Raw genomic sequence first — 25,963 nt, 5'->3', positions numbered from 1 at the left:
TATCATGTTTGGTAGCTAGTTAGGAGGTAAATTTTTCATCTATATAATATCATTACGGTATTTGGTTTGCAATTTAGAAATTACATAACTAATATATGTATAAGTTATGAGGGAATTTATGTAGAGGCGAATCTAGGATTTCATGAGGATGGGTTCACCATTGCTATAAGATATAAAATTTTATAGTGACATCGATTTCTCGTTATAGATTATCCCATGAAGTTTTTTTTTTTTTTTTTTTTGCTTTTTGAGACTTGGTATAATTAGAAATAAAGGAAAGAAAAGTCATCTGATGCAATATAAAATTAAAACACGTTTTTTACTTCGTTAATAATATAAAAAGGAAGGTCAAAAGGCAGCTTTAGAAAATAATAGCAAAAATGTGCAGGAGCTGGGGATTGAACCCGTGATCTTGAGGATGTAAACATAGCCTCTACCTAGTGCTCCACTCAGCCTATTTTGACCATGTGTTTCTTTAGTTAATATTAAATATATTTTCAGAATTATACACATAATATATCGAGTTTAGTCGAGTGACTATGTGTTCACGTGACTCAAAATTTATGCATAAATTCGCCCCTGAATTTATGTACTATTATTTTATGTAGAATAAAAAATGGAATAACAAATACTCCATGAATAACTAAATCCTACATAACTATTTCTTGCAATACTTGCGTAACTCTAACAAATTACCAAACCACCCCTAAGTGTGGGGTTCTAATATTTATATAGGCATAATACATAAACAGATATTCAAATTTGACCTCAGCTGGCAACTAAACACTTCAACTTTGAGAATGCACGCGTTTGGACATAGAAACCAAATTTTTTTTCACTTTTTTTGAAATTTTGGAGTTGGAGTTGTGTTTAGCCATAGTTTTTGCAAATAGTATTTTTTTTTTGGTTGAAATGTACTTGTTTTTCAAATTTCAAATACAACTTGAAGTTGTATTTGGAATTTTAATGGCCAAACACTAATTTTTGAAAAAATTGAAAAAGTTTTTCGGAAAAAAATGAATAATTCTTATGGCCGAATAGGTCCCTAGACACCTCAACTCATCTCCACTGTGTCGGTTGAACACTCCAACTTACAAAATGATCATTTAAATACCTCCAAAATTTATGTATCATGTCAGCATCGAATGTCCACGAGACACAGTGGGGACAAGTTGAGGTATGTATTAGTGCATTCCTAAAGTTAGAATGTTTACCTGCCGGCTGAAGCCAATTTTAAGGGGCTGTTTATATATTATGCCATTTATATACTGTACCTATTTAGTATTTTTTCACCAAATATATTGTTGTAAACTAAAGTAATTAACCTTACCCACCTTACCCAATTTTCAACAAGGGCAAAAAGAGAATATGGGCATTCGCCACTACTCAGACCACTAAAGAGCACTGAAAACAAAGGAGTAACAAAAAAGGGGGGGAAAATGTTACGGAAGGCTCTAGCATGCGCCGGAAGCGCACTACAGCAACAGCATCAGCCATGGCGCACAATAGCATGTCGGCGCTCGTCTTCAAGTGTATCGTCAGCAGTGAACAGTATAATACTACGGTCCCTTAAAGATCATTATCTTGAAGTCTCCAAAATGACGCCTCCTCCGGTAACCCCCTTTTTCTTCTTTCTTTTTACCTATGGGTGTGTCTATATTTAACTGTAATTTGGTTAAAGTTTGAATCTTTTATGTGTATGAAGGTCAGTTCTGCCATTGTGTATGTGTGTGTGTGTGTGAATTTCCGTTAAAGTTCGATCTTTTATGTGCATGAAGGTCACTTCTGCCATTGTGTGTGTGTGTGTTGGCTCTTCTTTATTGTTCTTTGTGGTGAACCTACTACCCCATAGTTCATATGGGTGTGTGTGTATTAACTGTAATTTGGTTAAAGTTTGAATCTTTTTTGTGTATGAAGGTCACTTCTGCCATTGTGTGTGTGTGTGTATTTGACTGAAATTTGGTTAAAGTTCGAATCTTTTATGTGTTTGGGGGTCACTGCTGCTATTGTTTGTGTGTGTGTGTGTGTTTAAGTGAAATTTGATTAGAGTCTGAATCTTTTGTGTGTATGAAGGTCACGGCTACCATTGTGTATGTGTGTGTGTATTTAACTGAAATTTGGTTAAAGTCTGAATCTTTTATGTGTTTGAGGGTAACTTCTGCCATTGTGTAATGTGTGTGTCACATAGAGAGTGTGTGTGTGTGTGTATTCGCTCTTCTTTATTGTTCTTTGTGATATGGTGAACCTATTAACCCAAAGTTCATATCGGGTGTGTATATTTAAGTGAAATTCGGTTGGAATTGAATCTTTTATGTCTATGAAGGTCACTGCTTCCATTGTGCATGTGTATCTGTTGTTTGTGGTACTTTTTTAATTACTCCCTCCATTTCAATTTGTTTGTCTGGTTTTGACTTGGCATGGAGTTTAAGAAATAAAGAGAGACCGTGGTCTTAAATTAAAGACGTGTGTAGTCCTTTAAATCTTGTGGTCTTTAACTTGTCATGTAGAATGTGTGGAATTGGAAAACTTATTAAATATAGAAAGATGCAATCTTCTTGGGACAGACCAAAAAGGAAAGCAAGACACATAAATTGGGATGGATGGAGGGAGTAATTACTTTTTGTGAAATGGTGAACCTACCTACCTACCTACCCCCTCCCCCCCAACAAAAACCCGCTACCCAGAAACCCAATAGTTGCATTGGGTGACTCAAACTCCCAACCTTATGATGGAAGGTAGAGGGTCCTTACCATCAGCGGCAGATCCAAGATTTGAAGTGTATGAGTTTCTACCACGACTTCGAGTTAACAGTCAATATTTATAGTTGGTTAGGCAATTTATAAACATATATACAGAGTATGGGCAACAGTTGCTAGGTTTATGTGAACCCGTAACCGAAACTATGGATGATGATAGCTCAAAGGAGAGTATTGCTTCTTTTTGTTTTTTCTTTTGGGCCGGGGTTTATAGATACTTGAATAATTCTTGAGTGAGTGAAGAAGGTAACAAGCACAATGGTGCAGCATGGGTTAAGTGGACACCGAACTATGGTGGGATATCATTAGATGGTTTGGCGTTTCTTGGGCAATGCCAAGATCCGTGAAGGAGTTGATGTTCAGCTGGAAGAGTGGAGCTAGAAGAAGAAGGTGCAAGGCTTGGAATGTTACTCCTCTTGCTAACGTTAATGTGGGTCATTTGGAAGGAGATAAATAGGAGAGTTTTTGAAGGGGTGGAAATGAGCTTTGCTCAATTGAGGAGTAGTCTCTGATCCCTTATATTCTTTTGGTGCACCCATGTAGTTCCTGTTTGCAGAGAGGATTGGGTGTCTTTTGGGGAGAACCATATTATGTAGGTCTCTCCTTTTTTGGTATATCTCTTGTATACCGCCAAGTTGGCCTTGTTATTATCAATGAAATCTTTTACTTGATTAAAAAAATGATATGCATGCAAGGTGAATGCACTTTAGCAATAATAATTGTAGGTAGTGGTGGTGAGTAAAGTGATTGAAATAGATAATTATGCAGGATTGATATAGGAAGAGAATTTTGTAATGGAAAAATGTAAACCATGTCCTTTGTTGTAGTGTAAGGTTCTTGTACCTTGAGAAACATCGTCTAAGATGCATTATGAAACACTTGTACCTTGAGAAACATCGTCTAAGAGGTATTACGAAACACCCAAAGACGAAAAATGAAAAGGAATAATCATTGAAATTTGAGGATATTGATCCTCTGAGCAGCTACAGGCCCGACCTTGTCCCCACTGGATCTGTTCCCGAGAGTACCCTAAAACAGGAACCTTTCATCTCCCCAGCCATCTCGAGTTAAAATGTGAAAGCGCGTTTATCTCTATAAGAAGGGTGCATTCCGAGGTGTGAAGTGGGAGAGAGGGGAAGTCACAATTGGGTTTTGAATAAAATCAACCTTTTGATTTTTCATTTTTTTTCCGTGAAAAAGTCATAAGAATGAGAGGTGTTAAGCTTTCTATCATACTGGCGTTGAGCTATTTTCTCACAGGACCTCCCCTATGGTATTATCACCGCAATAGAGTTTAACCACCAAGTTCGGGATGGATGGGTGTGGTTCCTCTACGCCCAGGACACCAGAATATCGAACCATGGACAAAGAAAGGCACAAGAGAAAGGCATATTAGCCAGTGATTCTGCTGTCCCAATTCTTGACTGGAGGGGAGACCAAAGGCCTCTGCTCTTCCATCACTTGGAGAGATAGAGAGGCTGGGCAGAGCTTTTGGGTGTTTAATGTTGTCAAATAGTTGAACAATGGTTTTTAAATGTTGTCGAAGATTTGAACAACAAAATAGATTCCTTACTGTTCAAAGTGATAGCTTCTGTAGATGATGACACCCACATCTAACGCTTGTAATGAAAGTCTTGATACTCAAATCTGAAGCAATGTCTTGTCATTCAATGCCTGGAAATGAATTGCTGCTAGTTTTGACTACTCTTGTTTATATGATTTTTGATTTTCTTTTCCCATCTTTGGGTGTTTGACAGAAAGTTAGCCCTCCTAATCCATTCACTGTCGTCAAGGGGGCACTTGATCATGGTGGTCCTGTTCTAAGACGAACACATGGAAATGAGGAAATCGGTATCTCTGTCATGCGGTTGGCCAACATTATTCCTGGAGGTGCTGGAGATGAGGAGGAGGATGGTATTAATCAGCTTTTTCTACATGTTGACATTTCAAAGCCAGGACAGAAGGAATCTCTGCATTTTCTTTGCGGGCTATATCCAGATGCTTTAGGAATACACTCAGTCTCATTGAGACCAAAGGATGAGTCTAGCGGGTTTCTTGCTGTTCCAACCAAATACAGTGGCCCAGTTTTTCAGTAAGTCCTCCAATAAAACTGTGTTTGATTGTCTGCTATATTTCGCCCCATCAGACATCATGACCTAGTTGTTTATTCATTTCTTCTGTAGAAAAGATGATTGGATTTGAACAATAGTCAGAGTTTAAGCATCATAGTTTAGTGAGACACCAATTGATACAAAAGTGAGTAGTTTTTTCATCGAGTCCCATATTTGATAGTATAATCAAAACTTTTAAGCACACAACCGGAAAAAAATAATGGCACATTTTATTAGTTGGACATTGCTGTTGACTTGCTATGTAACTGAAGGGGAACTTTATAATACATAACTGTTGATTTAGGTTTGCTTCTCATATCCACAGTTCCTCGCCGATAGACATCTTGCCTCATCCATGTATTCATTTATTCATTTATTTAGGTAAATAGTTTACTTTTCCTTTAAAATAGCCTGAACTGACCTACAGGTTATGAAGGACATAATTCTGTATCTGGAACTGTTATAGCTTTGCCATTATGAAATAAAAGATGGTCTCTTCTTCCATTTGTCTCTAGCATCACAATGACATGCCAATTTGCAAAAGAAATTTATAACCTTGCGATCCCATATCTTTCCATCCGGATAATGAGAAAATTATGGACTAGTTTCTTGTAGAGATAAGTGATGCAGCTACACCATTTATCTCCCTAGCATTCAGATCATGAAAGTGATTCAAAAATCTTTTCGTCTAAGCACCAGGGCGAGCCACCTCGGGCAGAGTTTATGGGTGAAAGTCAATAATGGAAAATGGTAACTTAAGGGTTACTTGGCCTTTAAGATATCTTTGAGGCAGAAGCGTGAGCACCGAAGGCTCCTTAAGTGTTGTCTTTTTTTTTTTTTTTAATAAGGTACCGGAGGCTCCTTAATATATAGGTGACCTGAAAAGCTTATAGGTAGTAAAGCTATTCTTGGCGAAGTACCTTATCCACTAAAAAAAAGACTATTCTTGGCCAAATAGTATCTGTCTTAGTCCTGGTACAGTGTGAATATGTCCTAAGTTGATTGGATGTGAACAATCCTGAACTCTGATGCGTCGTGAAGCATTTTGATGATATGAGTAGTTATGAGCTCGTCGGGCGCTCCGTTTGCAGAGGTGTATTAGATGAACCAGAAGAAAGCAAGTTTTTTTATGGCCAGTGATGACATGAAATGTCACTATATGTTGTTTATGGGATCTCTTCTTTCTGGCTGTTCTGGGGGTTTTCCTAGCATACGCCAAACTTCAGCGTAGACGTGTTCAGAAATGTAGCTAAACTTTACATTGTAGGTTTTTTTTTTTTTAAGCTTGTTAATTGGTTGTGATTATTTGAAAGATCCAAATTATAAGCAGTGCATGATGCTGATATCTTTAATAATTTTGAATCGAGTTAGGGAGAGAGAATAAGTAGGAGTAAAAGAGTTAACTGGGTAAGATGATAACCGCCTTGGCTTATGTTGGAAGAGTGAGATATCTATCAACCTAGGATGAATCGGAATTTGGTCGTTTCTGGTTTTATGTGTTTTTGGGGTGGGACTTCTGTTAAATGAATTATTTACTTCTCTAGAGATTCTTTGTGGAGCAATGGAATCACAGTTTGTGAACAAGGATCGTATAGACACCTGAAGTTGTTTACACTGAGAAGTTTTGGTAGCTGAAAATGTCGTTTGCTAAAACCCATCTTTTCAACGTGCACATTTGTATGCTGTCAATGAAGGATAACTGTTTTTCCTTTCCCTTTTTAAGCGAACTGTTTGGATGAACTGGAATGGGAATTTAATTATCTTGCTGTTTTAGTGCTTATCTCCAGTAGTTAATAGCTGATATTATTCCAGTTTCTGATTTATCAAAAAGAAGATACTGTTCCAGTTCCACAAGGGCTTCTTCTCTTTTGGATTTTGTGTGCAATCGACTTTTGTTTCCATATTGTTTCGTTGTTCTTAAACAAGCTGACTCTACTCTTTGATGTATTTATTTGTGCATGCTATTATTCATGAATAAAAAAGGTCTAGTGGTGAGGGCATTTTGTTGTGAACTGTGGTTTTTTTTGCGGCGACTTAGACTTGCAAAACTTCGTAAAGTGGAACCACTTCTGATTTATTTTATTGCAAATGCAGAGATATTGATGAGAAAATAAGAGATGCACTGCACAGCTTCATTGAAGAGCGAGGAATTAACGAAAGCCTCTTTCCATTTCTACAAGCTTGGCTCTATGTGAAGGACCATCGGAATCTTATGCGTTGGTTCAAAACAGTTGGCGCGCTCGTTAATGACAGTAAACAAGGAGCTTCTCATGCCTAATCTTTCATTTGATTGTTCTTTAAAGTGGTATGTGTACCATAAAAATGCAGGACTTCTAAAAATTTGTCGAAGCGTATTCGAGAGTCCGAGTGATGGAAGGTAAAATGTGCAGGTAAAATGGAAACTATGTCACGAGTTATATGCCTGCTAGAAGGTCTCAGTGAATGTATAGTTTGCTTGTGACAACTTTCAATTGTCTTGATCGCGGAATATCATTGAGACACAAGGGATATTTTTGATTTTCTGAGAGAACAGGGCAATATCTCCTTAGTTTTCTATATCTGATAGAAGCTCCGCTTTCTACTTTTCAGTTAATGGATTTTCCTTTTCATCTTTTTGATATTTACTGAAGCCTAGATTCTGCAGTAATTTATAGGGTCTATGAAGTACACTCACCTCAGAGTTTGGAAAGGCATGATATTGAGGTATCAGTTATTGTTGATTGTGCCTAAGTTGAGTGGATCTTGGGTTCAAATTATAATTCCTTTGTGGGGAAATGGGTCGACTTAACTTTTTACAATTTAAATAGAAAAAAATGATCCTGGATAGATTTGTTTTGTGTTATTTGAAGATCTTTTAGAAAGAAGACAAAAGACATTAAACAAATTTGTAAAGGGCTACGGAACCAATTCAACTGGTAAAATAGGGTTCACTTATATAGTTTACACTGTTATATTTGATAGCTTAGCTTTTTATTCTTTTATTCACCTTTTTTGGATCATGTAAAGGGTGCAAAGATTTTTGTTTAATCCTTTTTATCATTTGAAGATTGAAGCTTAAAGCAACTGGAGTAATGCATTACTCGCTTTCTCAATTTATGTGATGCATTTTTCTTTTTAGTCTGTCTCAAAATGAATGATACATTTCTATGTTTAGAAATAATTTAACTTTAGACTTTTCGATTTACCCTTAATGGAATGATTTACGGTCACACAAATATCTATAATTTATTCTAGACCACAAATTTTAAAAATCTTCCTTTATTTAACTCCGTGCCTAGTCAAATTCTATCACGTAAATTGGGACGGAGTGGGTACCAAAAAGAGGATTGATGACATATTTGAAACGCAATCATACCATTTGGATTACTAGTCCAATTTAGAAATTCTATAATTTGTAAACCAAGCATGATAAGCAAACACCAGTTTTCATGCAAGTAGAGTATGTGATGCTTTTACCTAAGCTCCTCTCTCTCTTTTCACATCTATTCCAAGTCTATTACAGTTAGTGAGCCGGGTTGGAAGGTGGGTGGGGTGTGGGTGTTGGATGCAACTCAACTACAATAAGCTTTTATCGAATATTAAAATAGGTTTCTCACTCAAGGGACGTGATTGAATGATTGGGATTCTTGCTCTGTTAATCATATGTTTCGGGTCATGAGAATGGAAAACTTTGTGGGGAGCGACTTCCTTTGTTAGGCCTATTAGCTTGAATCTGGACAAAAATAATTACAATTATATATATATATATATATAATTGTGCTGTACTTGAGAACTGTCCTATATTGTATAAAGTTTTTGGATTTAATAGTTTTAATTGGTTTTGTTGGAAAATTTGTATATCTCTATCTACGTCTATTACCTCACTTAGCTGTTGATTGTTTTCTTCTGGTCTTCTCCTATTTAGAATTCTTGATAAAAGATTATTACCTATTCTATTGTCTGAAAAACTTACCTATTCTATTGTCTGAAAAACTTACTCTGGGTCTTTCTTGTCCTTGCCTTTTTGGTCCTCCTTCGTTTCTTGGTCTAATTGAAAGAAAGTCCATTTTTGTGGTTTTCTAATTACTTTAACTTTTTCTTTCTGAGGTGTTATTTCAACCTTATTCAATTGTTCTATTAGTTCCTCAACTTCTTTATTCTTTGGGGTTTCTATATTTTTCTCTTTTTGTTTTTCAATGATTACTCTTAAGTGCTCGCTTATTATTTCTAGCCTTGCCTGCTCTACATTCTTAGTTATTTCCAATAATAAAGAAAGTATAGTAATATTTTGTTTTAGTACTATTTGATCAGATTTAGCGTTAGGTATATAGTCTATATAGTCTTGTGGTAAAGATATAGATTTTTCTATTAACTTTGAGGCTTCTTGTTGAACTATAGTTAATTTATTCATGAAAGAGTAATTTCTTTAAGTTCCTCTAATGTCTTTTTCAAATCTTTAATATCGCTATTTAGTTTTTCTATTTGTTGTGTCGTTTGTGTTATTATGTGGTTTGTTTTTATTTCTATTTCTTTAGGCTTTTCTAGAATAGCCTTAATTAACTTTTCTATTTCAGTCTTTATGGGAGATTTTTCTAAATTCGATTTGTTAATTAAAATTTGAATTTTTCTTTCTAATTCTAATTCTTGCGTTTTTAAGTAATCAAAATTCTGCTCGAATTTTTCTAGCTTCTTCTTTTGATTAGTTTGAGAAACTTCTATGACTTCTAATATTCTAGTAATATCTTTATTATTTTCTTGAGTCTTTTCGCTAAAATTTATGACTAAATCAACTAGTGTATTAAATTGTTTGTCTTCACTATGTAATATATGTTCTCCGTTATTAAAATTACACTTTATAATACTATGATCTTTTAATGCTCTATATTTCTTTTCTGGGTATATTCTTAAGTCTAAATATTCTAGATTCTTTAGTGTATCTATTTTATCAAAATTTGTTTATTATCCTAAAGGAATTCTTATTTTACAAATTTTCTTTTGATATTCTATATTGTCTGTAAGTCGGTTTATATCTTCTCTTATGCCTTGTAATTCCCAAGTTATAGCCGAAATAGTATCTTCGTTAATTTGGCTTTGTAACAATCTATTTTCTATTAGGGATGACAAAGTTTCTGTATTTATTATTTCTAAATATGAACTTAGGGCTTTTTCGACTTTTCTATATTCTCTTCTTTTCTCTATATCTTTATATAAATATCAATGGTTTATAGCTATTTGTCTAACAAAGGGCGGTTTCTCATAAAAATAACTAATATGGCTTAAATCGTTTTGTACCGTTTTTTGAGAGTATTTCCTAGATCTTATATGTCCTAATAATTTATATTCTAAACACGATATTATATCTATTAATTCTTGTAATCTTAGCGATTCTCTTTAGTATTACTTAGTCTGATATATTCCTGATATAGTTTTTCTTGTTTTACCTCTAAATAATTATCTTGCATTACCCTAAGGGGATAAATTTTACTTTTTGCTCTAGATGTCTAATACGATCTTCAGCTCTAACTATCTCATCGTTGATGAAAAATATTTCCCAATTAAGATTATTTCTTAAACTTAGTATTGTTATATTATTATGTAAGTCTCAGCGATGGACTATGTCTATGTATCTACTGTATTCAGTTAAAAACTTTCTTGTTTGTCTAAGATTTTTAAGTCTTTTTAGGTGAAATATATCATACGATAATTATAACTTATATATTGAGTAAAACTATGTTGTCTCATATAATCTTGTCTATAAACAGGTATAGCAGTTCGTCTTTTTAGTCTAGCAGAAAATGGTCTTCTCATAAAATGTTGTCTAAAATATAGGTTTAAGATATAGGTTTAGGTCCAAAAATCTTCTTGCTCTGATACCAAAGTGATAGGGGGGTTATATTTTTTGTTTCGATAGAAATATAAATATGGCTAGCAATATTGTGTGGTTTTTTGCTAATATTTTAAACAATCCTACTCGGTACTCCCTCACCCCTTGATTCCTCTTATCATGTAGGTGTATTTCTTATTTCCTGTCTATTCTCCCAATTTTTACTTTTTTTTTTTTTTTTAACTCTGTTCAGTTATGAATCTTATTACACTGTTCATCTCTTTCTCTTAATCTTGGTTCTTAATATCCCTCTTCTTTAACCACACTAAGTTACCAAGGCCAACATCGTCCTTATCATTTGGACATTAAAACGGCCTTTCAAACACACTGAATTTCATCGATTAATCCATCGAGTATATTAAGAAATTAAAAGAATAACCATATACTAAGAGTAATAGATTCATAATAATAAGTAAGTAATCACTCAAACATTATCAACATAATACTTTAATTAAACATAGAATAATTTATATAGTAGGGAGATTAGTACATAAAACATAGATAAAAACATACATGACTTGAAGATGGAGAGAGGTTTCCCTTTCAGGGAACCCGAAAACTACTTCACACTAATAGAAAATTACTTGAATGCTTAATACTATTTTACAAAGAAGTTATATTACAAAAGGTTTTACTAGAAAAAGGAGTTGGGGCATTATGAAAGGGAAGAGGAATATGGAGATGTTTTTTGAGAGAAGTGTCAGAAGTTCTCTTTTTCTCGATGATTTGCTTCTCCACAAACGCTGCTATTTATAGGAGTCTGGCGGACTTCAACTGCGGACTTCAAATTTGTGAAGAATCTTTTGAGTTCAGCCGGGTGCTCTTGGGGCCCCATCGTCACGTGAAACTTTTCAAAAGATACTTTATAATTTTGTCCGTTTGCTGAGCTGTCCCATTACTTTATTAAAGCTACTACTTTATTAAAGCTACTTTAATAAAGTCTGGTCTTCTTTTTCTGAGATGTCCTTGTCAGATTTCCACCAAAAGTCTTCCTTTTCTAATGTCATTGTCTTGTCTTCTTTTTTCTTTCTGAAAGATGATGCCACTAAAGTCTTCAAATGTCATTGTCTTTGGCTTCTTTTTCCTTTCATTTTCCTTTCTGAAATGTCTTTCTATCTTTGTTCTCTGTATCACCTTTTTTTATTTTGTCTTCTTGCTAGGCTTATTGTTTTCAACCAATGTCTTCAACCGTCTCTTTTTACTTAGGTTCTATTATTTTCTCCATTAACTGATCTAAGTGTCTAGATTGTGTAGAGCAATTGAATTAAAACTCCGAGTCTACATCATTTAGATCTTGAGAGTCTTGAAATGCACTGTCCTGGAAATTAATATCATCTCCTTTGAAATCTGAACTATGGACTGGTATAATTCTGGATTGGGATTTTTAACTTTATGTTTATCTTGTTCTTTTGTCTGGAAATTTTTTTCTAGTGTCTCTTTTACTATATTTTCTATTTTTTCATTCTTTTTCTTTTTTGCAAGTATGCTTTTCTTTGTAGAAGTTGCTCCTTGCATAAGTGTCTTTGGTAGTCTCCGTCTTGTTTGGAGAGATGAACATCCCTCATCTTCACTTTTTAGCAAAGTGACAGCCATCAATGGATTTGATGAGTCTTTACCGGCTACCGTTTGAACCGGATTAGCTGTATCCTTACCCGATACAAGGGGTAGCATTGCATTCGTTGGGAATGCACACCCGTCTCATCCATTTTTATGGGAGATGGAGAACTCTGTGATTGCACTAACTCGAATTTAACTGCTTGTAGTCTTTGTTCTAATGTCTTCACTTGATCCAAGAGTTTCATTTTTTCTTGAATCAATGTCTCTTTCTGCTGGTTTAATCTCTTGACCACTTCAGTCATAGTAGAACAGTGATCACAAAAAATTATCTTGTCTGTGTCTTTTTGTACGTTGTACTGAGGGATTTTGTCTAAGAGCTGGAGAAATATAGTAATTTGGACCCAACATTCCTCTAGCATAGTCTAATGCCTCAGTAAAATCATTAAATCCTTTAAAAAGAGGTTTTCTTATGTCTTTAATAGAGTCTACAACTTCTAGCCAAGTTTGAAAAACACCATTAGTTTTAGTATGCACTACAACATAAAATTTAAATTTTTTGTCTAAATTTTGATCTGTAAAATACTGACAAAGAGAATTTATAGTAGCTACAAAATGTTAAGCATCCTTTCTATTATGCGAGATCCATAGATTATCTACTAAGCATCTTTGTTGTCTGTCTATTACATATTCTGGTAATACTTTAAAAGTCCAATTTGATGGTGGAAAAGCTACTAGATTATTGGCTCCAAATTGTATTCTTTCCATAGTATTTCTCTCTAATAAAGATGTAGGTCTAAAATGAAGGTTACCTAATACTGTCTGTCTGTATGTGTCTTGGGTTGAGGCTATGCCTTTCCCCTTGTCTGCTGTCTGAGAACTGGAAGGTCTCATGCTGTTCAAATAGAAAATCAGTTAGCAGTAATCTTTAGTCTACTTAATTGGTCTGCTAAATTATTATCTTTTCCTTTTATATGTTCAAATTTTAAATTATAAATTGAAATGGTATCTAAGAAATTTAGCCATCGTCTTCTACTACTATTTTTATCATTTATCTTTTGATAGAATTTAACTATAATATGATGCTAACTAACTAGTATTTGGTTTATTCGGGATATATAGTCTAAAGCTATTTTAATCCATATATTCTGACTAAAATCTCTGCATCTATACTACTCATATTTCCTTTTTCCTTATATTACCACTTTGATAAGCACATATCTTTTCTTCATTTTTATTACTATATTTATTGGGTTTTGCTTTTAGTACTGCTCCCCATCCTTTAAAACTACGGTTTGTTTCTATAATTAAATAGTCTGTTTCTAGAGGCATGTTTAAATCGGGAATGTTTTTTATTTTTTCTTTAATTTTTTGTACTAATTTAATGTCTTTAGTATTAAAGTGTTTTTGACCATTAGATCTAGTCTTTGAATACAATGGTCCTGCTATTTTTCCTAAATCTTTTATAAAATTTCTAGCATAATTGATTATTCCTAAAAAAAATTGTAATTCTTTAACATTGTCTAACTTATCTTGCATTTCCAAAGCTTTTTTGGCTATATGAGGTTGTAACTTTATTTTACCCTCTCCTAGTACTACTCCTGAAAGTTTATATAATTTTTACATAATTCTACTTTTTTCTTACTAATTATTATTCCATTTTCTACAAATAATCTAAATACCGTTTGTAGGTGTCCTAAGTGTTCTTTAATATCTCTACTAAATACTAGTATATCATCTACATATACTAATACAAACCTTTTGTGTTCTCCAAATATACTATCCATTTTTCTTTGAAAAATTGACGGAGTCAGTCTTTAATCCAAATGGCATTACTAACCATTCGAAATGTCCTTCGGGGCAATTGAATGCGATCATTCTATACTTTCTTCATGCATTCGTACCTGCCAATATCCTGATTTACAATCAAATTTACTAAACATTTTCTTTCTTTGTATTCTATTTATTAATTCGGTTTTGTCTGGTAACTTATATCCATCTGTCCTAGTATTATCATTAAGTCTTTTATAGTTTATTACCATTCTCGCTTTTCCTCTTACTATTTCGCTATGATTTCTTACCATAAATGCTGCAGATCTATGTTTAGAAGTAGATCTCCGTATTACTCCTAAATCCAATAGTTCTTTTATTTGTACTTTAAAATCTTCTACATCTTGATTTGTTGCTTCAATCGAAGTTGTTTTAATTATATAGTCTGGATTTATTATAACTAATTTACATACAATCCTATCATTTTTCCAATGTTTTAATGATTTTTCTCCTATAATTTCTATTTCATCTAGTATTTTTATTATATTATCTAGGTCTTTTTGATTCTTTATTACTCCTATTCTTTCTATTCCTGTTTTAAAATTATATAACTCTGTTTCTATATCTATTAAAGTATAATTTTTTTCTAACGAATCCTCTTCTCCTAGAATTTCTTCTTCTTCTAGAGTTAAATTTTTTATTTCTGGCTTATCTTTACAACATGTATTATTTTCTTGACACTCTTTACAACAACTATCTTCTTTCTTTTGCAGGTTGATTCGGTCTGTGGTAGGGATCTTCTTATGACGGATTCTAGTTTCAGTCTTAAGAACTTGTACTGGTGTATGAGTAATATTTTTTTTAAAAATTACTCCATCTCTTGTAATCATATAGCTGCCATTATTATGTAACATAAAGTCTAATCCTATGACAAAATCTACATTATATTAAGGTCTCTTACCCATATCTTGTCCATTTTATAGATTGGTTTGTAAAATTCTGAACATGTATTTATAAAGCTAATATAGGCCTTATGAACATAATGTCTATATATGTTATGTGTTCCATCCATTTGCATGGCTGCAAATTGGTTTTTCTAGAATTTTTATTAAATTAGGTGGAACTATTCTTTTATTTATTATGTAACTTCAGCGCACCCTGAATCTACTAATGCTAATGTTTCTATCTCATAATCATCTATTTTAATTCTTGCAAGTATTTTTATTGTTCCTAATTTTTTATCTTCATTACATACTAATGCTTCATGATCTTCTATACTCATTAATTCAGCTTGAGAATCTTCTGGTATTATTCTTAATGGTCTCATTATTGGTTGTATATTCGATAATCTTATTTCTTCATTTTCATTATCTACTTCTTTTTGTTTTCCTTTTTCCAGTTTACATAATCTAGTTTCTAATTCATTTATTCTTGTTTCTAATGTTATCATTCTTAGATTAATAGTCGGATCTTCAATTTTTTTATGGGTTTCTTCTTTATTTATTTTTGTTTTAAATTCTTTTTCTATACACATTGTACATCCTTCTATATAACAATTTTTACATTTAGCTCATTTGTTCTCTGAGGATACCATTTACAAAAGAAACATGCATTACTGTCCAATCCCTTATTTCTTTCGAACTCATGGTTACTGAGTGCCTTCCGCTATATTTGCTAAATTATCTATTGCTTCTAAGTCTAGATTTTCTAATCCTATTTCATTGATTAATTCTTCTGCTTCTGAGTCTGACGAGTCTGTTTTGATTTTTTCTTCAGTGTCTACACTTACTATAGAATATATACTTTCCGTATCTGACATATATTCATCTACATTTATTAATGTTTCTTGAAAACCTTCAATTAGTTGAGAATTTCTTGTCTTATTATTTATTCTTTTTGGACATGTATTTGCTAAGTGTTCTACACTTCCCACAAGTAAAGCATTCTAGTTTATTTTTATAATTCCTTTCTGTTCGATATTTTCTTACATGCCTATTTCTGTCTAAATAAGGTTTTCTAGTTGCTGATTTTCTAAGATAATATTTATTTCTATTATATTGAGGATAATTTCTATTATAATGTGTTATGTATTTTTTATGATTTTTCTTTTAAAATTGTCTTTATCATAGCTTTGAGCAGTGTAAACCACACTTTTACAAAAGTTCATTTCATTTTGTTTTGGCTGTTTTTGTATCTGTATATGGTGTTATATCTCGTAATTTGTACGTGGGGCGTTCCGAGCTAGTCGTGAAAATTTGAGGACAAGATAATTGTGGAGACGAGGTTGAGATTTGTAATCTTCGATTCCGTTTTAATGCACAAGTCGCATAAAAGTATTGGCATGGAATACTAAGGGCAAACTTGGAATTTGGAAACTATTATTATGTAGGAATTCTTGGAGAAGTCAAGTGGCTGGGGGACCCACCCATGGTTGGCCAATATTTTTAAGCCATGGAATGGCACATGTGTTCATTTTACAATTGTGTAGGCTAAATATATACATGTGGGCAAAGATGACAAAGGAAGAATTCATCTTTTATAATTTGAGAAAAATCTAGAAAATTGGAGAAATTTGGAGAAAAGGAAAAAAAAAAAGAAGAGAAAAAAAGAGGGGGGCATGACCGGCCATGTGCATGGTCATGTGCCATGTTAATATATATATATAGAGAGAGAGAGAGAGGAATGATCAAATAAGGCAAGCATTTATCACTTCCATTTCAAGAAAATTCAAGAAACTTTGAGAAAGAACCAAGGGAGCCATTCGGCCATGCCATGGCTGAACTTGGTCCATGGAAAATTGAAGGAGAAAAATTGGTTCCTTCTAGCTTTCCTACTAATTAAGAGGTCCTCTACAACATGGAGTGGTTGTTGAAGCAAGCAAGGCACTCTTTCTTGCAAGTGCAAGTCTAGCCGTGTGGAAGGAGTTGAATGAAGAAGGTGAGATTTAATCTTGTTTACATGTTCTCATAGATGATTTGTATATGTTGTAGTATGTTGGAATGAACGAAATTCATGAAAGTATGGTGTGTGTAGTGTGGCCGAGTATATGTGGTTTAATGTAGGTATGATGAATAAATTTCATTTAGTGTTTGGTTAATGTCATTATGGATGTTATGATGTAAAATAAAGGTTTAATGGTTCAAGGTTGGAGTTGTGATTGTGCGGGCTGTTTGCTGGCTAATGTGAATTAACATGCTTCCTTATATTTATGGTAATAATGTTGTTAAATGTGTGGATTGTTGGTGTCGTTGGTGAATTTGGAGGAACGAAATGTGTTGTTGATGTCCCTATGGAAATTGGTGGTTTCGGGTGGCTTGGCATATTGGAGGGATTGTTGGAATATTGTGCGGGTTGTTGGAAATGTTCTTGAATCGTGTTTGAATGGCTTTGGATTGGTATTTGTATATGCGATCGTTGATATTAGTTTGAATGCATGAAGTTGAATTGAATATAAATGAATGTCGTCGAATTATATGAAGGGAGCTATTAATATTAGAATGCGTTTGGGATTGATTATTGATATTGTTATTATGTTTGTTGGTATTGTTGATAATGATTTGGCCGAGTTAAATTCTCGGGGATGCCCAATTTATAGGGGAAGTGCTGCCGAAATTTTTGCAGAAAAAGTAATGGCTTGGAATTGGATTCTTCGATGTTTATGACTAACATTTGATATCTATTAACGTTGTGTAGACCTTGGAGAGTCGAGACTTGAGTTCGGATTAAATTAGGAAGCGGCTAAGGTATGTAAGCTTAACCCTTCTTTCTTTGGCATGTCTTAGTGAAAAGTAAGCTATGACACGTACCCCGAGGAAATTCTACTCTTGTGATCGAGGCATGATTATGATCATATGTGTTTCTTGACATTCATATTCTTAATGTGCTCAAATTATAATCTTTATGTTTTTCGCATGAATGGATTTCAAAGGTTGCATAAAAGTTCGTTTTCAAAAGAGAGTTTGTTTCCTAAACAACCCCGAAACTACGAACGACCCTAACTTTCACAAAAGGACTCGGATCGCCTCGATATGCTCGTAGGAGGTTCCATAGCGTATGGTGACACTAAAATCCCATGGGTGGGCTCGGAATAGTTTGGGATTTATCCGTGGGCCCCCGAGACGTTCCTTCGTATAGTCCAACGGTTTGTTTGAAAGAACCTAATATGTTTATTATTCCGACCCCCGAATGTGATTGTTATTATTATTATTATTATTATTATTATTATTATTTACTAAGCCCGAAAATAAGGATTGTTATGTATATGATTCCGACACGTAGTTATGATTCCTAAAGTTCGGTTTGCCATGTTTCAAGTGATGTCCGAGAGGTATTTGATACGACTATCGTTCCGAGTTTCAAATGATAGTTCACTTAATCTATCTAACCTCATCGAGTCTTTGAGATGATATATGTGCATATGGTTTCTCACTACTCTGCTCGTGCAAGCTCAATATGTCTTTCACCGAGTCCCGGGCTGGGTACGTATTCGTGCAACTCCCTGCATTGTTCACCGAGTCCCTCACTAGAGGGCCGGGTACGCTATATATATGTGTGTATGATGATATGATGATTTGATGATGTGATGAGACGGGGATGGCGGCCGGGATGGCATCACAAGATCACCTTCAACGGGGCCGGACACGCTTATTCACCGAGTCCCCTCGACTGTAGGCCGGGTGCGGTATGTATATATGTATATCCGTACGCATACGATTATGATATGACCTTACTCACAGGTCCCTCACTAGAGGGCCGGGTGCGGCATATATGTACGATGATGTGACGATATGATTATGATAAGATTTTACTTACCGATATATGCATATGCGTGACAAACCTTTTCAAAAGGCAAGTCTTATGATTTTTCGTACTCTTTACTTCGGTGTGATCCCGCTTACTACATTTCATGCTTTACATACTCGGTACATATTAAAATCGACCCCCTTTCTTCGGGGCCGCGTTTCATGCCGCGCGAGTACGCCGTGACGAGTTGAAGATATTAGCAGATGATGTTCGGCGGGATTGGCGAGCTCCATTTTCTCGGAGGCCGCCGAGTCCGAGCACTATGATATGGATTCATGTTCCATGTTAGAGACTTTGCAGACAGTGTCGTGTATGTAGTATATCAGTTATGTAAGCGGCTCCATAAGCCGATGTATTGTGATGTATTATTTTACGGGTTTTGTGTGATTACAGGTCTTACTTGATTTGAAAAAGATGAAAAGCAAGTTTGTTTTCCGAAAATCTTTCATTATGTAGTTATGTTATGTTATGAGGGCCCAATATGATTATGAGTGTCACGAGTGTCAGCGGGTTCGCTCGGCCCTAGGTAAGGGGCGGGTGCCCATCACACCCTATCGGATTAAGGGTGTGACATATGGGTACATTTTTCTTGTAGTATATCCATTATATGTTGCATTCTATGTCCTATAGACCATTTTAGATTAGGATTCTCCACTACTCCGTCTCTCTTATTCCGTCTATCTTCTATTTTTCTTCCTAAGGCTCCTGGTAGTTTATTAAATAATTTTTTACTTAATTCTTGATCAAACGCATTTCCACTAATAGTACTGTCACGACCCAATTCGCGAGTCGTGATGGCACCTACACTATCCCTCCGAGTAGGCGAACAACATTACTAATAACTGTTAAATAAGCGAAAAATTAAATAAGAATAAGTTATCAAGTCTTAAATACTTATCATAACTAGAAATGTCACGACAACCCAAAAATCTGGTCAAAGGGTACAAGAGCGCTAACATAGTATGAAATATAAGTCTGAAAATGCCCGAAGGTTACATATTGTCTGTCGAATGCAAAAACAGAAATAAATAGAGGAGGTCCAGGGGGCCACGGATGACAAGTAGCTCCCGAATTGCCCGAAAGATGTCACCTCGCGTATCGGACCCACGGGGTGTGAAGCGAAACCTGGATCGTACTCGCTCTTAACAAAAGTGCGAAGAGTAGTATCGTACAACACTAGTACCGGTAAGCATCATAGGCCGACAATGATTAGATAACGCATGAAGAAGTGGAAACTAACAAGTAGCACATGAAAAACAGTATGGTCACGTATCATATATAAGTAAAGTGTAAAGGAATCATGAAATCAACCAAGACGGATATAGTTCACTCAGATGATCGGTCAAATATATGAGTGAATGAATGCAATGCAACGATCATCTCTCTCTCACTCCACTCTCGTACACGCGTACTAGGGCGGTGCCTCGAAGCCATGACCCATGGGAGACCCGCGAAGTCCATTTACCACTCGTGCTCTCGGCGAGAACTACGTGAGGCTATCAATCACTCTCAATCTCCGCAAAGACCTCGGAGTCTTTTCATCCTCTCAATCTCCGGCAAAGACCTCGAGTCTCTCAATCACTCACCCACCAATCATCACAACAATAATATGGAAAGCATGTCATGCATGATATCGATCTCAACGATATCACCAATATAAAATTAACAAGTACAAATCATATTACTATCCACTGTTCAATTATCAATATTACCATTCCTTTTTATGTGATGAGTGAGCTAGTATGTGACGGAGATACAAACAGGTGATAATCACAAAAAATAACACATATGAAGATAAGCCTACATAACAAATTTAACCAACTTAATTGGAATTCGCCTCCACTTCATGCCCGAAGGCCTATCATGCTATTCCCATCACTTTCTACAACTATATACGATTCTCTAATCAGAGTCTAACTAAAGTAGACCATAACCTACCTCAATGCCGAGCGGGTACCACAAACGATCAAACTAGTGCCTTTCCTTTGCGTAGAGCCTCTGAGTGATCGAAATCTATCAAATACGCGATTTATATTAGAATACGAATCTAAGGACACCCATATTGCTATACTTATATTCGAAACCCAAAAACGCACCCCGAAAAGTGACCTCGAGCCCAGAAGGGTAAAACTAGAATTTTCTTTAAAAATCATTTTGCCCATAACCTAAGGGTCCTATATTCAGAAAATTAGTCAATTTCATCCATAAATGGACTCTCAAATCATAATCTTCTTCCCTAGGACTAGGACTCAAAACCTTTAATTTCCCCAATGTTTTAACTCGGACAAAAATGCTGAACCCAATCCGTGAATTCACTATAAAGAAGAAGAAAAGGACGTACTGTGCAGTCAATGTAGGGAGGAAAACGTGTGAAATTTTCAATTTTTTTTTTTTATATATATATATATATATATATATATATATATATATATATATATATATATATATATATATATATAAGAAAGTCATAGATTGCATTTAAAATAGAGGAAGAAGGACGAAAGTGGGCTGCCATTATTTCCCACCTACTCGTCCTTTCCACTGCCAGCCACTACCATAATTATTAATAATAAATTGAGTCAACATCCGGATAAAAAAAGAAAGAATGGAATGAAAACAGTGACAATAGTATTGTAGTAAAGCTTTAACCTATAACTTTCCTTTATTCTCATCATTACTACCTACCTAACAAATTTATTACTCCCTCCATAAAGTCCAAACAGTAGAACCAAAATTGTACATAGCAACATTCGCTCTATATTTTTTTCAATTCTTAGCAAATCCTCATTCTTTCTGTCATTATTACTCATCATTATACAATGATTCCTCTACCTTCTTTTTATAATAATAAAACTTAAATCAAGTATTATCATACCTGATGCCCACGCTGATGTACCCCTAAAAATTGATCCAAGAAAATATATTTCCTTCGCTCGTCTTCTGTCTATTGTTATGCCCAGTAGGTTTTCTACTAACTGCTTCTTTCTTTCACAAATTAAGAAAATCAATTACCTTGATATTTTATTCCCACAACCACTATAACGTGGTTTCAAAATAGGCAATGGGCTTGGCCCACTTCTTTACGAATAGCCTCCCTAATTCACTTATTCAATTAATCGCTTTGTTTTATTTAAAAATTAACCACTTCATCAAATACTATATTTACCAACTTATGCCTTATATGTGTAAAACTCATATTCCTATAAATAAACTATTCACACATGTTAAATAAATATTTTTCAAAAAAAAAAAGTACTCGCTAATTAAATCACCGTGCCACCAATTCCCGCAAGTCAAGAATACCCTTTAAAACTACGAAAAGGGTATTTTAGCGAAAACAAGTTCAAAAGTGCTAAACAACCAAACGAGTCGTTACAAGTACAGTAGTAAAAATAATCATTTAAAAATTTCTTAATATGAAACCAACTACTTATGCTTAGTTGTTCTAATTTTATTACCGCATTTCTTTGTAATACTAATAATCCACTATTTGGATCTTCCCCTGTAATTAAAGTATGTATTTTATTAGTAAAATTATATGGATTTGCTCCCATGGATACTAAGTGTTGAAATTCCATTGGAAAATTTTCCTTATAAGCTTCCCATAAAGCTTTGGCTGATTCTCCTAAAAAAGTTTGTAAATATTTATGCATTGTTTCTGCGTCTGTATCATTATATGTTTTTATATAGTCTGCTACTACTATTCCTTTCCAATGATCTATTACTGAATTCCATCTTTGTGGATCATGTCTTTGCTATATTTAATATTTTACCTTTATTACCTCCTTGAAGAATAATAGGTTCTTCTATAGGCATTCTTTTCAATCGATGATTTGACATTGTCTAAGGGTTCTCCGTGTTCTAAAACTCTTCTTCATTTTACATTTCATGTACTAGTATCTACAGTGTATTGTTCTCCAACAGTTGTTCTTTGGAATGGACTAGAACTAGACGCGCTAGATTCCATTAATTCTTTTTGACTTATTATCGAGTCTATCTCTATTTCGTCATCACTATATTGCATATCTTCTAATATTTTATCGAATTCGTCTGATTTCTTTTGGTAGATATGTTCTATTCTATATCCCCAATTATCAGTTCGAGCTTCACATAATTTAAAATGACTTATGGTTTCTTTTATTGTTAGTTCTCCTAACTTACACCCTTTACATCTAAAAAGCATATTTTTGTTCTCTTTTTGGAGTCTTTTTGCTTCTTCTATAGCTATGTCTACCGCAAACTCGTCTTGTATTAGTTCTATATTCATAAAATTTGATTCCGTAATTTCATTTTCGTCTAAAAAGTACTTTCTTCTTCTATGTCTTTTTGTGGCGTATAATTATAATTAGTAAAACGTATAGATGTCTCCCCCCTAGAATTAGTGTACATTAGGTGAGATTACTTTGTGAGAATCTTTTTTCTATTAAAATGTTCTAGATTCCATTCCATCCCTGCATATTCTTCAGGATTTATTTTTATGGGTTTTATTAGTCTTATTCCTCTATTTCCCATTACTTCTACTACATCTTCTACCTTTATTGGGATATATATATATATATACACACACACATTAAGACAAAATGCATAGTGTATATTTTGTATATTTATTATCAATATACAAGAAATATACATTTGTTGCCGCTCACCAAAATAATAGCCAAAACAATGGTATATTTTTGGTATAGCAACCTGTGATATACATAGTTTATACATAATTGCTTTATATATTTTGTATATTTGACTAGTGATTGTAATTATTTTGGCAAATGGCCAAATATGTTAAAAGCCCTTGAATGAGCCCTCTATTTTGGGTTAGTATAGCGAAAGGCTTTACATTGATCAGTTAGGGCTATTTCTGAATTGGCTAATTTTGTTCTAGACTTTTGGGGTTACATGGGGGTCTATGCATAAGCCAACAATCATCATACTTTAAGCAATATTTGAAGTCATAGTTAACTGATTTTTAGAGTACAAGAAGAAAAAAAAATAGATACCCTTGGTCTAGTTTTGTGTAAAGGTGTTACTGTTTGGAGAGTCTAATAAATTTTTCATTGATTAAAGTTCCTTCAAACATTTTTTAAGTATCTTCAATTATGAAAAGTTGAGAGTACGTTTTATTTAGTTTATAATATTTCTTTATATAGCTCTTAAATATGTAAATTTTACTTTTAAAAAAAATTGTAGAATCGATGTTTAAACTTACACAAAAAGTTAGGTCATCCTATCTTTATATTTCGAATTCTGTCATTCTTTTTAGGTAGTATAGGTGTTAGGTGTGAAGTCAACCATATAATTACTAAGTGGGAGAACAAAATTTTCAATCCAGCAAAGCAATGGGGAACAATGGGCCATCAAATGTGCCCATTCTTGATTTAAGACTTTTAGTTCATTTTTCTTTGCCCTCCTCTAACCACCACTTCCACAAAAAAATGTAAAATAGAATTTGTTTTGAAAAAAGTCATTAGCATGAAGTCAACCCAACATAGTGGGGTGATGAAAAGAAGTTAATGTAAAGGAAAAGGTGTTGTGTCATTTGAAATGGTCAATTGTTGTGTGTGTCTCACAAGCTATATTAGTTCATTAATGGACTCTGGTAAGATTTATCAAATGGGCCCTTCTATGTGATGTGGCTTTGAGTAGCTCCAATGTTTTGCCATGGGATTAAAGGTAAAGTGGATTTTTTTGTAAAGTCATGGACTTTAGATAGTGTAATATCCCTGAGAAAAAGCAGATGTTTTACTTTGGATATGTTTTTTTTTTCCATCTGATATTCAGAGCTCAATAATTCGACTAATTTAGATTCATGTTATGAAAGGTTTATTTAAGGAGAAATGCTTTCATCGGGAATTTTTTCATTCCCAAGATTCAAACCCGAGACATATGATTAAAGATAGAGAAATCCCATCCATCCAATCACTTTTATCCATGATGCGTATGGTTCTTGAAATCAAACAATAAGGTGTAGTATGACTTCTTTTTGCCTAGGTTTCTGTTTTTATATCTTTTAGGACCAATAGAGGTATAGGACAGCTAGTGAATTAAAGAAGAAAACATACTCTACCACTTTCTGTCATGAAATAAAGGAAAGTAGCTTTTAAGTCTAGGAGTGAGGTTATATTTTTAACAGGAAAATAGGATAATATCACTGAGAATAATCAAAACTTTTACTTTGTTTGTGGTTCTTGAAATCAAGCAATAATCTTTTGTTTGACTTCCTTTGCTTAGGTCTCTGTTTGTAACCATCAAAGGATATGGTGTAGCAGAGAAGGCTGCTCCTCCCTTAATCAAAGGCCTCGAATTCGAATCCTGAATATAAAAAAAATTCTTGGGAGCCCTTTCCCTTAATGGGCCCTATATGACGTAAGTCCGGAATAGTCAGGCTCCAATGCGAGTACTGGACGCCGAATGGAGAAAAAAAAAGTCTCTGTTTGTATATCTTTTGGGACCTATAAATGTATAGGACGGCTTGAAAAGAAAAATATGATAATAAATTAATAATAATAAAGTGGACTTGAATTAAATGCAGGAATATTAGATTGTTCTTGTTCCAACTTTCAAGTGTGATGAATCATTTTGCTGATTGAAATATCTAAACGAAAATGTAAATTAGGCCAAATATGTGAAAATATCTTTGTTGGTACGTGACAGTTGAGACTCGAGCTTTGGATCTATGTCTGTCTTAAGATCATGTTAAAGTGTATGAACTGATTTTAAAAGTTTCAGGTTATTAGAGATATCGTATTGATATTTCTATTTATTTAATTTGGATTTGCAAGAGCCTTCAGCCTCTTTCTACTAATAAAGAAATGAAATTTGTAAAATTCAATTTTGTAGTCGCATAATTCAAAATGCCTCCTTATTATTTAATAAAACGAAGTAATAGTACCATTAGCTCCAAAACGTTTAAGGGTACTTAGGTCATCACAAAAGATATCGTCCAACATTTCGTAATTTTGCAAATAATACAAGAATGAAATTGGGATGAATTGTCATAATTTGTTATTTGAAATTGTCAGCAAAGCACAATGATAGATGCTAATCTTCTCTTAAATTGGATGTGTTGAGAATGAAACAGCATAATCCATGTTTTGTCACATGTTGTTACT

At 34.1% G+C, this 25,963-nt stretch overlaps 1 protein-coding gene across 1 annotated transcript; it reads left to right on the top strand.

Moving 5' to 3' along the window:
- Positions 1 to 1,387: 1,387 nt before the first annotated feature.
- LOC132059259 (mitochondrial acidic protein MAM33) lies at positions 1,388 to 7,487 on the top strand. Its single transcript, XM_059451818.1, has 3 exons — positions 1,388 to 1,613; positions 4,514 to 4,848; positions 6,962 to 7,487. The coding sequence occupies exons 1-3, from the start codon at positions 1,440 to 1,442 to the stop codon at positions 7,143 to 7,145; spliced, it is 693 nt and encodes a 230-aa protein (XP_059307801.1). The 5' UTR covers positions 1,388 to 1,439; the 3' UTR covers positions 7,146 to 7,487.
- The last annotated feature ends 18,476 nt before the right edge of the window (positions 7,488 to 25,963 follow it).

This window comes from Lycium ferocissimum, chromosome 6 (assembly GCF_029784015.1).
Source record: "Lycium ferocissimum isolate CSIRO_LF1 chromosome 6, AGI_CSIRO_Lferr_CH_V1, whole genome shotgun sequence".
Taxonomy (NCBI): domain Eukaryota; kingdom Viridiplantae; phylum Streptophyta; class Magnoliopsida; order Solanales; family Solanaceae; genus Lycium; species Lycium ferocissimum.
This window is presented reverse-complemented; position numbering and strand designations above follow the sequence as displayed.

What these genes read in the sequence shown, in the direction of transcription:
- LOC132059259 (XM_059451818.1), top strand. Translation starts at nt 1,440, where the DNA reads ATGTTACGGAAGGCTCTAGCATGCGCCGGAAGCGCACTACAGCAACAG. An exon ending in CCAAAATGACGCCTCCTCCG is followed by an intron (nt 1,614 to 4,513) that starts GTAACCCCCTTT and finishes GGTGTTTGACAG; the next exon opens with AAAGTTAGCCCTCCTAATCC. An exon ending in TACAGTGGCCCAGTTTTTCA is followed by an intron (nt 4,849 to 6,961) that starts GTAAGTCCTCCA and finishes TTGCAAATGCAG; the next exon opens with AGATATTGATGAGAAAATAA.